Source organism: Maniola hyperantus, chromosome 27, assembly GCF_902806685.2.
Source record: "Maniola hyperantus chromosome 27, iAphHyp1.2, whole genome shotgun sequence".
In the NCBI taxonomy this organism is placed as follows: Eukaryota; Metazoa; Arthropoda; class Insecta; order Lepidoptera; family Nymphalidae; genus Maniola; species Maniola hyperantus.
In genome coordinates this window covers 6,532,769-6,548,109 of record NC_048562.1, presented here as the reverse complement: position 1 = coordinate 6,548,109, position 15,341 = coordinate 6,532,769, and the positions used below count along the sequence as shown (strand labels likewise).

Sequence of the window (15,341 nt, the reverse complement as noted above, 5' to 3'; positions counted from 1 at the left end):
GAACGCTAAATCGCTTGGCGGCACGGCTTTGCCGGTAGGGTGGTAACTAGCCACGGCCGAAGCCTCCAACCAGACCAGACCAGAAATTTAGAAATTATAAAATTCCAAACCCCTGCCAGGAATCGAACCGGGGACCTCCCACGATTAAGACCACAGCGCTCACCACTGCGCCAGGGAGGTCCTTAAATTAAATTAATAGTGATGTACGGGTGTGCGGGGCGTCCCCCGCAGCGCTCTCCCGCACTGGGTTAGCGAGACGTTCCCACCCTCATTGGCATCTCTCATACCTTAGTGGCGATGGGGTAGTGGACGAGGTAGAGGTCCACGTGCGTGAGGTTCAGCCTCCTGAGGGACTCGCGCAGCGCGGGCACCACGGAGTCGCACGCGTGCGCGTCGTTCCATAGCTGAAAACAAATAGATGAGAAGATGTTCTCTTCTAACTTTTGTCGACCTCCCTCGCTGTGGTCGTTTGGTAATTCGGGAATTGATAACTTCCAAGCGCATTTTTCTATAAGGCGCAAGTCCGCCCTCACTTGGAGTACTGCTCCCACCTTTGGGCTGGAGCACCCCAGTACCAACTCCTTCCATTTGATCGGATCCAAAGGCGGGCTGTTCGACTTGTGGACGATCCCAAACTAACCGGCTCGTTGGAAAGCCTGGAGCACCGCAGAGACGTTAGCTCCCTATGCGTGTTCTATCGCCTGTATAATGGAGAGGGCTCTGAGGAGCTTTTTGACCTCATTCCACCCTCTTTTTTCTACAACCGCACCGCGCGCCACCGTAAGGAATTTCACCCTCACCACCTGGGTGTCTGGTGCACTTCGACCGTCCGCTGCGCCAGATCCTTCTTTCCACGCACGTGCAAACTGTGGAACCAACTCCCATCGGCGGTGTTCCCACTAGATTATAACATGGGGTTATTCAAGGGGCGGACCAACAAATTCCTAAAAGGCCGGAAAGGCATCGGCGGCCCCTCTGGTGCTGCAAATGTTCATGGGCGGCGGTAATCACTTAACATCAGGTGACCCGCCTGCTCGTTTGCTCGCTATATCTATTAAAAAAAAAAAAAGCGCACCTACGTGCTTAGGCACGAGAAATACGAACTCCTACAACTCATCATAATGGAAAACGTTGCCGGTAGAAGAGGCGTCGGTCGCAGAAAAAGTCCTGGCTGCGCAACATTTGATTGTGGACGGCAATCGCGAGTGCTGCAGAAATATTTCGCCTCGCGAAGAACAGAGTAGAATACGCTAAGCTGACTGCCAACCTTCACTAGTCGGCGGCACGCAAAGAAGAAAAGAAGCGCAACGCTAACGCATGTCAATTTCAGAATCATCTTCAGCATTTCAAAAATTAGAATGTACCAAATACATCACCATTCACCTTGGTGGTGATGAACAGGTCTTCTCTCTTCACCACGCCTTCTGCCATCTTCTTGCTCAACGCTGCTCCCACCTGAAACCAAAATATAATGCATACATTTTGAGAAAGGGCTCGCCATATTTGGTCAATTATCATGTCAAAAGTATGGCTTATTCTTATTTTATTTTATTATTATTTTTCATGTACCGAAATTGTAGTACATAATAGTAATAAATTAAGTTACTTACATTGAAATGGCTTATCTCTAAACAGAGATTTATTCCAGCTTTCTATTTATTTCTTAGATTCAGGACTAAAGACGTGCAGTATGCGGAAGAAAATATTGTACATCAACCTATGGAAAGAGATTCGTAGAGCGTTGTCTCTGTCGTTGAGACCGACAAAACGTCACATAAGTGACATCCATTCCATTATTATTAGACTGTATCATAAGTTTGGTACCACGTGAGATTGCAGTCAAGGACTAGCTTGTATCTAAATGAACCAGTAACATATTCTGTGTACTTCTGTACGACTAACAAAAAGAGTAGGTACCTACCTTGAAATAAGGGTAGTGATGTTATTAAAAAAAAATCAAAATTCAAATCATTTATTTGAATTTTGATTTTTAGGGTTCCGTACCTCAGAAGGAAAAACGGACCCCTTATAAGATCACTTTGTTGTCTGTCTGTCAAGAAACCTACAGGGTACTTCCCGTTGACCTAGAATCATGAAATTTGGCAGGTAGGTACATCTTATAGCTGACATTTGGGGAAAAAGTCTGAAAACCGTGAATTTAGGGTTAGATCACACAAAAAAAATTAAATTGTGGTCATGAACTAATAACTAGTATTTTCAACTTTTGAAGTGAGTGACTATATCAAGTGGGGTATCATATGAAAGGTCTTCACATGTACATTCTAATACAGATTTTTATTTATTTTTATGCATCATGGTTTTTGAATTATCGTGCAAAATGTCGAAAAAATACGACTAGTACGGAACCGTCATTGCGCGAGCCTGACTCGCATTTGGCCGGTTTTTTTTTTAAATAAAATCACTACCCTTATTATAAATGTAAAAGTACCCACTTTGTTGATTTGTCCTTCACGTCGCAACGGATCGACGTGATTTTTTGCATGGGCATAGTTAAAGACCTGGAGAGTGACATAGGCAAAGTGTTCTCACGGAATTTTAAAAACCTAAATCCACGCGGACGAAGTCGTGGGCATCAGCTAGTGAAAAATAAAAACTGAGGCGAAAAAAAGGCGATACTGGTATTTATGTTGGAGCATACCTGGTGTTCGTCATTGTAGATGCTGGCGGTGTCGATGTGCCGGTAGCCCGCGTCGATCGCCATCTCCACCGCCTTGCCCATCGAGTCGTCCGTCACTGGCACTGGCACCTATTATATCATCTAAATATATAAAAGGAAAAGGTGACTGACTGACTGACTGACTGACTGACTGACTGACTGATCTATCAACGCACAGCTCAAACTACTGCACGGATCGGGCTGAAATTTGGCATGCAGATAGCTATTATGACGTAGGCATCCGCTAAGAAAGGATTTTTGAAAATTCTACCCCTTAGGGGGTGAAATAGGGATTTGAAATTTGAGTAGTCCACGCGGACGAAGTCGCGAGCATAAGCTAGTTACACATTATGCCGAGTTTTGAAACAATCATCATCAACCGATACACGTCCACAGCTGGACATAGGTCTGTGGCGGCTGTACCGCCGACAGTACTCGCTCTAACGGAGTTTTCTGCAATCTGGACAGGTACAGTGTATTTATCTATGATCTGGACTATATAATTTCCTTGAAGTGTAGGTAAAACACTAAAAAATTATAAAAAATATCTGAAACAGTGTCGTCTAAATAAACACGTCTCGCGGTATCCTATAAAAATGTTTCTAACGTTGACTTTGAAACTATCCAACCGGCGGTGTGCCCCGAACCGGTTTCATTAGAAAGGCGAAGATGATTTTAGAATGGTTTTTTTTTTTGTTTTTTATTTTTTAAGTAGTGGCACACGCCGGGTCCGTAACAAATGGCTCCTCACGCACCATAACTCCATGGGTAAGCACTAAAATCATACTTTTGACATGAAATTTAACACATAATGGCGCGTGAGGAGTTAAGTTTCACGCCTTAGATAAATTATATTATAAAACAGTCCCCCGATTATGTAAGAAAAACGTATTCATCGTTATCGTAATCGCCTGCTCTTCTGCCCTTTGATTTGTTGATTCGCTGTTTATTGTAAGAAATTAAACTCTCAAATTACTAAATCAACCCGTATATTGATTCAACTGTTGCTTGTTTGGAGTCTAAACAGAAAGTGAAGCTTCTTGTGACTTGTCCCACGCGACCCAACCGTGCGTCAGCCCAGCCGCCATTCTTTCGTCCGGCTGGAGGGGCGGTGACGTCATAGTGATCACGCGGTGTTGCCAACATTATATTTTATCACAGCCAATCAAAGGACAGAATTTGTTTATTTATTTTTTACACAATTGGGGGGCAGTTCCCTTACCTCCTTTTCATCAAATCCGAGCCAAGTGCCGAAGGCGAATTGCGGCATCAAGTTCCCATCGTTAAGTCTCACCGACGGCACTTTGCAGGCCGGTACGCTCTGAAAACAAACGACAAAACGTAAAGGGAAAAATCCGGCCAAGTGCGAGTCAGACTCGCGCACCGAGGGTTATAGTTTTTGAATTATCGTGCAAAATGACGAAAAAATACGACTGTAGTGCGTATACACATTACAGTGTTGCACATAAGCTGTGATAGCCTAGTGGTTAGGACGTCCGTCTTCTAATCGGAGGTCGGGGGTTCGATCCCGGGCACCTAACCTCTAACTTTTCTTTAAATAATTAATTAATATCACTTGCTTTAATGGTGAAGGAAAATATCGTGAGGAAACCTGCATGTTGAGAGTTCTCCATAATGTTCTCAAAGGTGTGTGAAATCTACCAATCCGCACATGGCCAGCGTGGTAGACTATGGCCAAAACCTCTCTCTCTAAGAGGAGACCCTTGTTCTGTAGGGAGCCGACGATGGGTTGATCATGATGATGATGATGATGATGTTACACGTAAAAGTATTAAAATATCTTGAACGATGGTACGGAACCCTCAGTGCGCGAGTCTGACTCGCACTTGCCCGGTATTTTTTTAGGGTTCCGTACCTCAAAAGGAAAAACGGATCCCTTATAGGATCACTATTTGTTGTCTGTCTGTCCGTTTGTCAGTCAAGAAACCTATAGCCTAGGGTGATTCCCGTTGACCGCAGACATGAGGGGAAAAGTCTAAAAACCGTGAATTTGTGGTTACATCACAAGAAAAAAATTAAAATGTGTTCATGAACAAAATATTGCTATTTTCGACTTTTAGTACTATACCAAGTGGGGTACATCATAATATGAAAGCTTTACTTGTACATTTTATTTATTTTACGCATAATATTTTTTTATTTATCGTGCAAAATGTCGATAAAACACGATTGTAGTACGGAACCCTCAGTGCGTGAGTCTGACTCGCACTTGGCCAGTATTTTTTCCTTAAGCAATTACAATTATTAGCAAACTAGATCTACGAACCGGTTCTTCCTCTAGAGCGTGAGTTTGCAACTTATATTTATATTATCTTAGTGTATTGACCCCCGACATGCAAAAAAGGTGTGTATCTGTATGTCTAACATGGCAGCTTCCAATATTTTTTTATTTTTAAATCGGCCAAGTGCGAGTCAGGTTCGTGCACTAAAGGTTCCGTAGTACAGTCGTATTTTTTCGACATTTTGCACGATAAATCGAAAACTATATTGCATAAAAATAAACAAAATCTGTTTTAGAATTAGTGTACAGGTACTTTTCATATGGATTCCCCACTTGATAGTTTGTACTTTTAAAATTGAAAATAATAATTATTACCTAGTTTATGAACACATTTAAATTTTTTTGTGATCTAACCACAAATTCAAGGTTTTCGGATTTTTCCCCTTACGTGTGCTATAAGACCCACCTACCTGCCAAATTTCATGATTTTAGGTCAACAAGAAGTAGGTACCCTATAGGTTTCTTGACATACAAATAACGAAGTGCATACCTTTTGAGGTACGGAACCCTAAAAAGGCACACAAAACAGATTGTAACTAATATAAAAACAATAGTATCTAAGTAACAACCCTCAATCAACCCAACACACCTATTTTAAATGCATTAAACAAAATTCAGACAGAATTTGTAAAATGTAGTTTTCGATATAAAATGTTTTCTAGCATGGTTGCCGCTGCAATAGTAATATTGCAGCGGATAAACCAATTTCGATTTAGTTTTTTTTTTGTTTCAAAATCTTTCAAAATTTATTTCAATTAGGTACCTACTAGCTGATGCGCGCGACTTCGTTCGCGTGGATTTAGGTTTTTAAAAATCCCGTGGGAACTCTTTGATTTTCCGGGATAAAAAGTAGCCTATGTCACTCTCCAGGTCTTTATCTAATGCAAAAAATCACGTCAATCCGTTGCACCGTGATTGAAGGACAAACCAACAAACAAACACACTTTCGCATTTATAATAATAGGGTACTGATTATAATTTTAAGTAATCTCTTGTGGCCTTCTGTAAAACCTAGGTTAAGACTTAAACAATAATTATGTAAATACACTGTTGATTACATTCAAAGAAACAAAACAAATACTTATATCCATGCAGATTAGCCAACTGGTATTAGGTACATACTAGTGATGATGCCCGCGACTTCGTCCGCATGGAACTATTCGCTTTTCCGGGATAAAAAGTTGCCTATATCAAATCCCGGGACACACCCGTACGAATCTTTCATCACAAACAGACAGACACACTTTCACGTTTAAGTATATTAAATTATGCATTGTGCACAAGTGTGTGCGCAAACACAGCTGGCACTCTCCACTCCCTCACTCTCATAGCTCGATGGGACGGAAATCCAGTACGAACGGAGAGAGATCAGGCTCATGACCGAGGGCTGTATAGTGTGCGACAGGTCGAAATGGCAATCGGGGTGGAAACGCCCCGCACGACCGCACGACCGCACAGCCGCCGCGCTAGCCCTGTGCGGCGAGCGCCGGTGACGTGTGGGTCCCCCCCGCCTCATACTCCGATTGCCATCTCGAGGCACGGGGATGCTGGATGCAACACCGACAACTCCGGGCTAGTAGTTCAATACCTAACAAATCTTTTGGCTCGACCCGGGAATCGAACCCAGGACTTCGTCATCCGCAGTCGAACACGCTAACCACGACTTTTACAGATTACTAGATGATGCTCGCGACTTCGTCCGCGTGGATTTAGGTTATTTTAGCGTTTAAACTACCGTGAGTGATTTCCATTATAAATACCGGATGGGTTCGAAACTAGTCGGGCTAACGTCGACTACACACGTGAGTAAGCCGGGACAGATAGTATTTATAATGGATTTAGGGTTTTAAAATTTTCCGTGGGATCTTTATAATTTTCCGGGATAAAAAGTAGCCTATGTCCTTCCCCGGGATATATCTCCTACCTCTGTAACAAATTACATCAAAATCGGTTAAACTGTTGGGCCGTGAAAAGCTAGCAAACAGACAGACACACTACGCTTATTACAAATGTGAAAGTGTGTTTGTTTGTTGGTTTGTCCTTCAATCACGTCGCAACAGAGCAACGGATCGACGTGATTTTTTGCAGGAGTATAGTTTAAGACCTGGAAAAGGACATAGGCTACTATTTTACCCCGGAAAGTCAAAGAGTTCCCGCGGGATTTTTAAAAACCTATATCCACGCGTACGAAGTCCCGGGCATCAGCTAGTTTATAATATTAGTATGGAAGATTAAAGGTACAATCAACTTACATGACCGGACACCGCCGCGAAAAACAACGAAATGATAAAACGCCGCATCGTAGCAGATATGTTCACCCGATGACCATCGCGTCGGGTCAGGCGGAGAATGACGCTGACGACTGATGAAGCGCCTTTATATAGCCTGCGAGAGCCTGAGATACCTGCTAAAGGTGCTAGCTAATCGCTGTGTGCTCATCTTCATCTCGATATACCTATATACTTCTTCTTCCGTACCTTATCCCGCGCTACGTGGGGTCGGCACAACATGTCTTCTTCTTCCACTCACTTCGGTCATCCGTCAATGCATTGTGCACCCCTTTTTCACGCAATCCATCCACACCTTTTCTTTGGTCGTCGTCTCCTCCTTTTTCCTTCCACATGCATATACTTAACATTATTCTAGTGACATGGCTTTCTTCCCTCCGCATCATATGCCCACACCATGCCAGCCTATTACCCCTCATCTTTTCTACCACTGGCGCTACTTTCAGACCTCCCCTTATATATTCATTCCTTATCTTACCCATAGGTCTAAAGACTTTTATAAATTTTCCCCTCATACCTATATACTTACTTAATACAATAAAACTTAAATCAACCAACCAACTGGAAGGAAGGTAAGTCCCACAGTGGGACTCGCCGGCCGAGAGGCAGCTAAAGCCCAGCGCGTCGCCTGGCGACTGGGTCACGGGAACGCCGAAGCAATCACCGCACGTCTGAGGCGCAACAACGAAGTGCGCCTCCCGACCCGGGGACCCAACGGGCGACAACTGCAGACCCCGACGTCACCCGCCTCGTCCACTGTGCCCTCTGGCCTCTGCTAGTCAGAGGGACACGCGGAGAAATCTCCCCCCTGCCAGGTCATTTAGCCATAGCCAACAATATCGCCTAAGAGAGATTATTAGCCATGTTACCGGGGTGCTCCGGCCCGAATCCTGCTCTTCCCCTCGGACGCATCCAAAAGGGACCAGCAGCACCCAGGCACATTGGCAGGTCACCTGGCTGGCACCCCCACGTACTATATCTACGCAACGTTCGTTGACCTCTAGCGTCAGTCAGATGTTTTATCCATATCCATACTAATGTTATAAATGCGAAAGTGTGTCTGTCTGTCGGTCTGTTTGTCTGCTAGCTTTACACGGCCCAACCGTTCAACCGATTTGGTACTCACAGAGTTAGCTTATATAGTTATATCCCGGGGAAGGACATAGGCTAAGAGTTCCCACGGGATTTCAAAAAACTTAAATCCACGCGGATGAAGTCGCGGGCATCATCTAGTTTGCAACAAACTGCAAACTTTTAACAATACAAGGTTTTTATTTATTTATTTCCGCTTTTTTGCGGTATCTTAGCAATCATCATCAGTAGGTACAGTACATTCAATATTAACTTGCGTGTTTCCACTTGAGACCGTCATTAGCAATAACAATAGGATTACATTCGACATGCCACCTAAACAATAGGGGTAATAAACCAAACACTCATAGATTCAATTCATTTTTAAAGGACCCGGTTCAATATTTTGTTGCAAACCAACCAGTGTTGATACTTTGAATTTACCCGCCACGACTTAGTGTAATCGCTAATAACGGTCTCAAGTGGAAATACGCCAGTTAATATTGAATGCACTGTACTATCACTTAAGTACTAACGTATGAAATCGTCTATTTACTCTAAAGTCTAAACCTCTAAACATGTGTATAAAGAAAAAACCGGCCAAGTGCGAGTCAGGCTCGCGCATCGAGGGTTCCGTACTACAGTCGTATTTTCCGATATTTTGCACGATAATTCAAAAACATGCATAAAAATAAATAAAAATCGTGCCTTTAGTGTTATGTACCTATCTACACACTATCACAACACAGTGCAATGTGTTTGCACCTTAGGATTCATTCTTTCATCTTTTTCTTTGGATAACAAAATACCTAAAGTGTACCAGAACCAGTATTTCACTTTTATATTAACTTATCAGCACTTTATCCTTTATTATTTTATACAGAGCAAACAAATAGCAAGCGAGTCACCTGATGTTAAGTGGTCACCTCCGCGTCTGAACATTTGCAGCACCAGGGGAACCGCCAATATGCATTGCAGCTTTTCAGGATTTGCCGAAAAAGCGTGCAGTGCGGGAAAGGGGTAGAACTATTCTATCCCTCTCCCGCACTGCACGGACTGGCACAGGACGTACTATCGATAGTACTAGCTGATGCCCGCGACTTCGTCTGCGTGGATTTAGGTTTTTAAACCCGTGGGAACTCTTTGATTTTCCGGGATAAAAAGGAGCCTATGTCACTCTCCAGGTCTTTGACTATACCCATGCAAAAAATCACGTCCATTAGTTGCTCTGTTGCGACGTGTTTGAGGGACAAACCAACAAACAAACACACTTTCGCATTTATAATAGGGATAGTGATTGACACGTGGCTATACATCGATAGCTTTACACTATCGACAGTTATAGGCGACTATCGATAGTGCAACTGTTTGTGCCTAGACATTATCGAAACTGAAATAAACTCTGAAATTTCGGCTCAAAATTAAACTTAGTTACCAAAACTACGAGGTACCTTTAACCTTTGTTAACCTATTACAACTATTCGTCATAACTCGTAACTTTAAATCAAACATGTTTAATATATAAATAATATCTTCATTGAAACCCATACAATTTGCTAATATTCAATCACAGTGATAATATTATATAACGCCTATATATTTGACATTGGAAGCTGCTTCCACCATGCGCAATACTTAATGTTTGCGGATGACAAAAAAGTTTTCGCCAAAATACGTTCCATTGAAGATTGTTATAAATTACAAAAAGACCTCAATGCCTTGACAGAATACTACGCAAGGAACAGGATCTCAGTTAATGTTAAAAAGTGCCACCATATAACTTTGACTCGTAAAATAAATATAATTGAATTTGACTACATAATCAATGGCACAAACTTACCCAGAGTGACTACCGTTAGAGATCTGGGTATCCAACTTGATACTAAACTTTCAATGGATGTCCATATTGATAAGGTAGTAAATAGAGCTTACAAACAATTGGGTTTCATCAAACGGGTAACCCGTACTTTTAGTAATGTGGAATGCATAAAAACACTTTACTTCGCGTATGTCCGGAGTATTCTAGAATATGCGTGTAATATCTGGTCGCCTCAATACATAATATATGCCCATAGGCTTGAAACCATACAGAGGCAGTTTCTTAAATACTTAGCTTTTAAAGACTTTAAAAAATTTAATAGTTATGAGGAAGCGTGTACTCACTACGGTATCGGCTCACTGGAACATAGAAGGGAACAATGTGATAGGTTGTTACTGCAAGCAATTTTAACCGGCTCAATCGATTGTCCTAGCTTACTCTCAGCCTTTTCATTTAATGCTCAACCTTCAAGAACGCGTCACACGCGCCTTCTAAATGTTCCCAAATCTAACTCAAATTATGCGCGAAATTCTATAATTCCACGCTTGGTACGTACTTATAACAATCAGTTCGCTGAGTTTGACTTATTTTACCTATCAAACAATAAATTTAAAAAGGAATTAAGAAACTATCATCGTAAAACAAAAAAAAAAGTAGCTAACATCTAAATATGCATGCAATCATACACTCCCATTTACACACACACACACATGCACACACGCTCACACATACTCATAAGCACACACTCACACACGCATACACACACACATACAATCATACACACACTGTTGTAATTTTATTTTATTATTGTATATACCTACATTTATTCTAACTCTATTCTGTTAAAATAGTTTAATTATAATTTTAAGTAATCTCTTTTGGCCTTCTGTTATACCTAGATTTAAATTTAAATAATAATTATGTATTTACGCTGTTGATTACTTTCAAATAAACAAAATGAAATAAAATAAAATAAATATTATTATGATACCAAGATCATTCGCAAAGAGTATAATAATCACTACCTACGTTTCATCGTGTATCATACAATTACATTTGTCTGTTTGTCATCGCTGCCTGTCAACTTTGAAGAACGAGCAATAATCTGTGTCAATCAATATTGTTAACAATGTCATTCATTATTATTGTAAAAACTCGTACGTAGGTATAATTTTAGTGAATTAAAGAACCTAGAGCTATGTTTTACGGCATTTCCTTTATTATTTCAATTTAATTCACTAAAATTATATGTTTTGAAGGCAGGACTGTTTCGTCGATTATGTAAACGATCTCCTCCACATTCCACAATAAAAGCGAGTCTTGTTGCCTGACGTATTTGTTTTAGGAGCTAGCTGAAGTTGTTAGAAAAGTGGTAGTTTTAGGATATGATTTACGTATAAATACCTATATATTTTATTGAGTAATTAGTTAGGTGGCCTTAGATGTTATTAAACAATTTACAGCAGGTGATTGAGTATTTTTATACCATTAATATTTAATTCCATTGAACCATCGACTCAGAATGTTAGACACATTTCTAAAGTTACCCGTAGCTTGCCCCCGCACTATTTATTTTTATAAAATCTGGTAGCACTGGAAACCATAGATAATACTGGCACAGAATATGTAATACTGGTCTAGAACTCTACAAAACCATAGATAATACACACTATAGTGTGTATTATCTATGGTTTTGTATTATTTTTTGACGTTTCCACGTCAAAAATGTTTAATTAAAAATTCGACTAGTGGTTTTAATAATTATATTCTCTTTGAAAACTTTGAGAACTCAGCAGGACTTCCACAATCCAGCACACCGCTGTCTCGCGACGCCATCACAGAGGCATCCAGCGGCTCGCTCCTTGAGTCTTGCGACTCGTTGGCTGTCCGTGTCCACTTCAGTGGAGGGTCTGCCCACAGAGTACATGTCTGCCGACGAGACGGCAGAAAGAAAGAAGACGAATTTTGAAGTAGGTAGGTAGTTACCTACTTCAATGTTTTCTTTATTATTAGTTTAACCCATAACCAGTGTTCCCAAGAAAGCTCTATATAACTGTCAAGTGTCAAACTTGAGTCTGATAGGTGGATAGATTAAATAGACAAACATTTGGAAAACTCGAAGCACTTCTGTTAGAGCATTACGAGACGCATCGCCGAAAGCTGCTTAGTCTATTAAAAATAGAAATAATAATGTATGTATGTAATGTTTTTATTTATATTATTTATTTTGCATGCCTGAGAGTTCTACATAATGTTCTCAAAGGTGTGTGAAGTCTACCAATCCGCACATGGCCAGTGTGGTAGACTATGGCCAAAACCCTTCTCAGTCTGAGAGGAGATGGCTTGATTATGATGATGATGATTTATTATTATTATATTTCTTTTGGCTTTTCTATGTAGGTATCTCTATTTTGTACACGGGCGTGAGAGCAAATAATATACGATGATAATAATAATTGTTATTTGTTGCAGCAGTTTGAAAATTGCAACAAAGAGAACAAAATGAACGCTAAAGAAGACAATACAGTCCACAACAGTAAGCAAGCATTTGATATTAACAGTGCTGGAGTTGACGACCTGTCACATGAGATGAACTGCAATAGAATAGTGGAATTAAATTATAATATGAAAAGAGTTAACAAAAGTGTGACAAAACAAAAAGAATCACTGTTGAAAACACAAGAACCAACAGATTCTTATAACATTCCGAATATTACTTCTAAATACTTTAGTTGTGAAGGAACAAGTCAAAACAATGTCACTGTGAAGGGAAACACGACGCCATGCACCAATGAAGAGAATGTACCAGACCCTTTGCTAAGTAAAACTGCAACTGCATGTCCTAAAGCTGCAGTACAAAGAGCCATAGAAAAAAAAAGAAGAAGAACTGCATGTCCAAATAATGACAGCAACATAAGTTGGTTACCAGAAAAAAGTTCACTTGTTGAGGAAAATTTCTTCACTCGTGAAAGACACTTAGTGAAACACAACAGTACTCACACCGAAGTGACACTCTTCACTTGCAAGTTTTGTCCGTACAAAACTGAAATCAAGCAACGTATGAAGATGCACATGACAACTCACACCGGCTACAAACCTTTTCGTTGCAAGTTTTGCACACACACGTGTGCACGGAAAAGTTACTTGGTGATACACATGAAAAGACACACCGATGAAAAACCTATTTCTTGTTCACTTTGTGAGTATCGATGTAAAAGAAGAGAGCAGTTGGTGAAACACTTGAAAGTCCACTCGGGTACTGTCTCGCGAAGTACTAAGCTCTCGTGTAAGTTATGTGAGTATACATGTGAACTTCAAAGCTTTTTAGATAGACACATGAGGTCCCACACTGGGGAAAAGCCATATCAATGTGGACTATGCGAGTGTAGATATGCACAAAAAGGTCATTTGAAGAGGCACATGATGAGTCACACAGGGGACCGGCCGTACTCTTGCGAGTTTTGTGAATACAAAGCTGTACGCAACAGTCATCTAAAGAGGCACATGAGAACACACACGGGTGAAAAGCCCTTTTCTTGTGAGCTGTGCGACTACAAGTGTGCAGAAAGGGGTACTCTTACAACACACATGGTAACTCACACGAGTATAAAACCTCGCGTATGTAAGTTATGCAGTTTTAAATGTATGTATAACAGTGAACTTGTCATCCATATGAGAATCCACACGGGGGAAAAGCCTTACGCTTGCGAGTTGTGCGAGTACAAGTGTGCAAGAATTAGAAGCCTCACAATACACATGAGAACTCACACTGGGAAAAAGCTTTGTTGTGATGCTTGTGAGTTTACCTCTTTAACGAAATGTGATCTAGTGAGACACATAAGAACTCACACTGGGAAGAAGACATTTTGTTGCAATTCTTGCGAGTATACATCTATGAGGAAAAGTGACCTAGTGAGACACATGAGCACTCACAAAGAGAAAAAGCCATTTTGTTGCAATTCTTGTGTGTATACATCTATGAGGAAAAGTGACCTAGTGAAACACATGAGAACTCACACTGAAAAAAAGCTTTGTTGCGATTCTTGTGAGTTTACCTCTTTAAGGAAATGTGATCTAGTGAAACACATAAGAACTCACTGAGGAAAAGCCATTCTTGCGAGTATACATCTATGAAAAAAGTGACCTAGTGACACATGAGAACTCACTAAGGAAAAGCCATTTTGTTGCAATTTTTGCGAGTATACATCTATGAAGAAAAGTGACCTAGTGACACACATGAGAACTCACTGAGGAAAAGCCATTTTGTTGCAATTCTTGCGAGTATACATCTATGAGGAAAACTGACCTAGTGACACATATGAGAACTCACACTGGGGTTAAGCTTTGTTGCAATTCTTATGAGTTTACCTCTGTATAGAAAAGTGACTTAGTGACACACTTAAACTGTCACTGTTGTATGATTCATGTGCTGGCAAATCGATCCTGTACTAATTTAAATAGTTATATCTTACTAACAAATAGGTTTAAGTTTCGTGTAATAACTAACACCAATATGATCCTTGTTGGTCGAAATAAAAACATATTTTTATTTATTATTTATTTAAAAACTCACACTGGGAAGAAGCCATTTTGTTGCAATTTTTGTGAGTATACATCTATGAGGAAAAGTGACCTAGTGACAGACATGAGAACGGACACATGTAAAGAGAGTAGAATAGCAAAAAGATTGAAATATTCATGAAAAGAACATAATAAATCTATATGTAGTATTATTATAATATTATTATGTATAATCATTTTATTAGTGTGAATTAGTTGGAGTGAAAGTAATTAAGAACATTTATCAATAAATAATTAATAAAGGATTGAATGGTTTCATTTTCTAATTCCTACCCTGTGTCCAGGTTAATACGAATTCCACTTGCACCCATGCCACTGGTGGCAGACGCCGGTAGGTGCATGGGATAGCAGATTCTGATGAAACTTGGAACAGAATAAGCTTACATCCCAACGAAGAACATAGGCTACTTTTTATCCTGGAAAATTAAAGAGTTCCCACAGGATTTTTAAAAACCTAAATCCACTCAGACGAAGTTCCTGGCATCATCTAATCAGTACCCTTATAAATGCGAAAGTTTGTTGGTTTGTCCTTCAATCACGGTGCAAAGGATTGTTGTGATTTTTTGCATGGGTATAGATAAAGACCTGGAGAGTGATATAGGC

At 40.4% G+C, this 15,341-nt stretch overlaps 2 protein-coding genes across 3 annotated transcripts in view; one reads left to right on the top strand and one right to left on the bottom strand.

Moving 5' to 3' along the window:
* The window catches only part of LOC117994782 (aldo-keto reductase AKR2E4-like), a 231,412-nt gene that overhangs the window by 3,468 nt on the left and 212,603 nt on the right, over nucleotides 1-15,341 (bottom strand). Inside the window, exons 2-6 of one of the 2 annotated variants that reach the window (XM_069507987.1) lie at nucleotides 7,232-7,290; nucleotides 3,900-3,998; nucleotides 2,660-2,767; nucleotides 1,384-1,455; nucleotides 288-404 (exon numbers count right to left, since the gene is read on the bottom strand). In XM_069507987.1, coding sequence (XP_069364088.1) covers nucleotides 288-404; nucleotides 1,384-1,455; nucleotides 2,660-2,767; nucleotides 3,900-3,998; nucleotides 7,232-7,279 — 444 coding nt within the window. In that variant the 5' untranslated portion in view covers nucleotides 7,280-7,290. Of the gene's footprint in view, nucleotides 1-287; nucleotides 405-1,383; nucleotides 1,456-2,659; nucleotides 2,768-3,899; nucleotides 3,999-7,231; nucleotides 7,317-15,341 lie in introns of those variants that run through there. The other variant, XM_034982737.2, reaches the window with a different exon arrangement.
* LOC117994611 (zinc finger protein 25-like) lies at nucleotides 8,130-14,977 on the top strand. The gene is made up of 3 exons (XM_069508064.1): nucleotides 8,130-8,215; nucleotides 11,944-12,127; nucleotides 12,630-14,977. Exons 1-3 carry the CDS (start codon nucleotides 8,130-8,132, stop codon nucleotides 14,256-14,258), a joined length of 1,899 nt encoding a protein of 632 aa, XP_069364165.1. The 3' UTR covers nucleotides 14,259-14,977.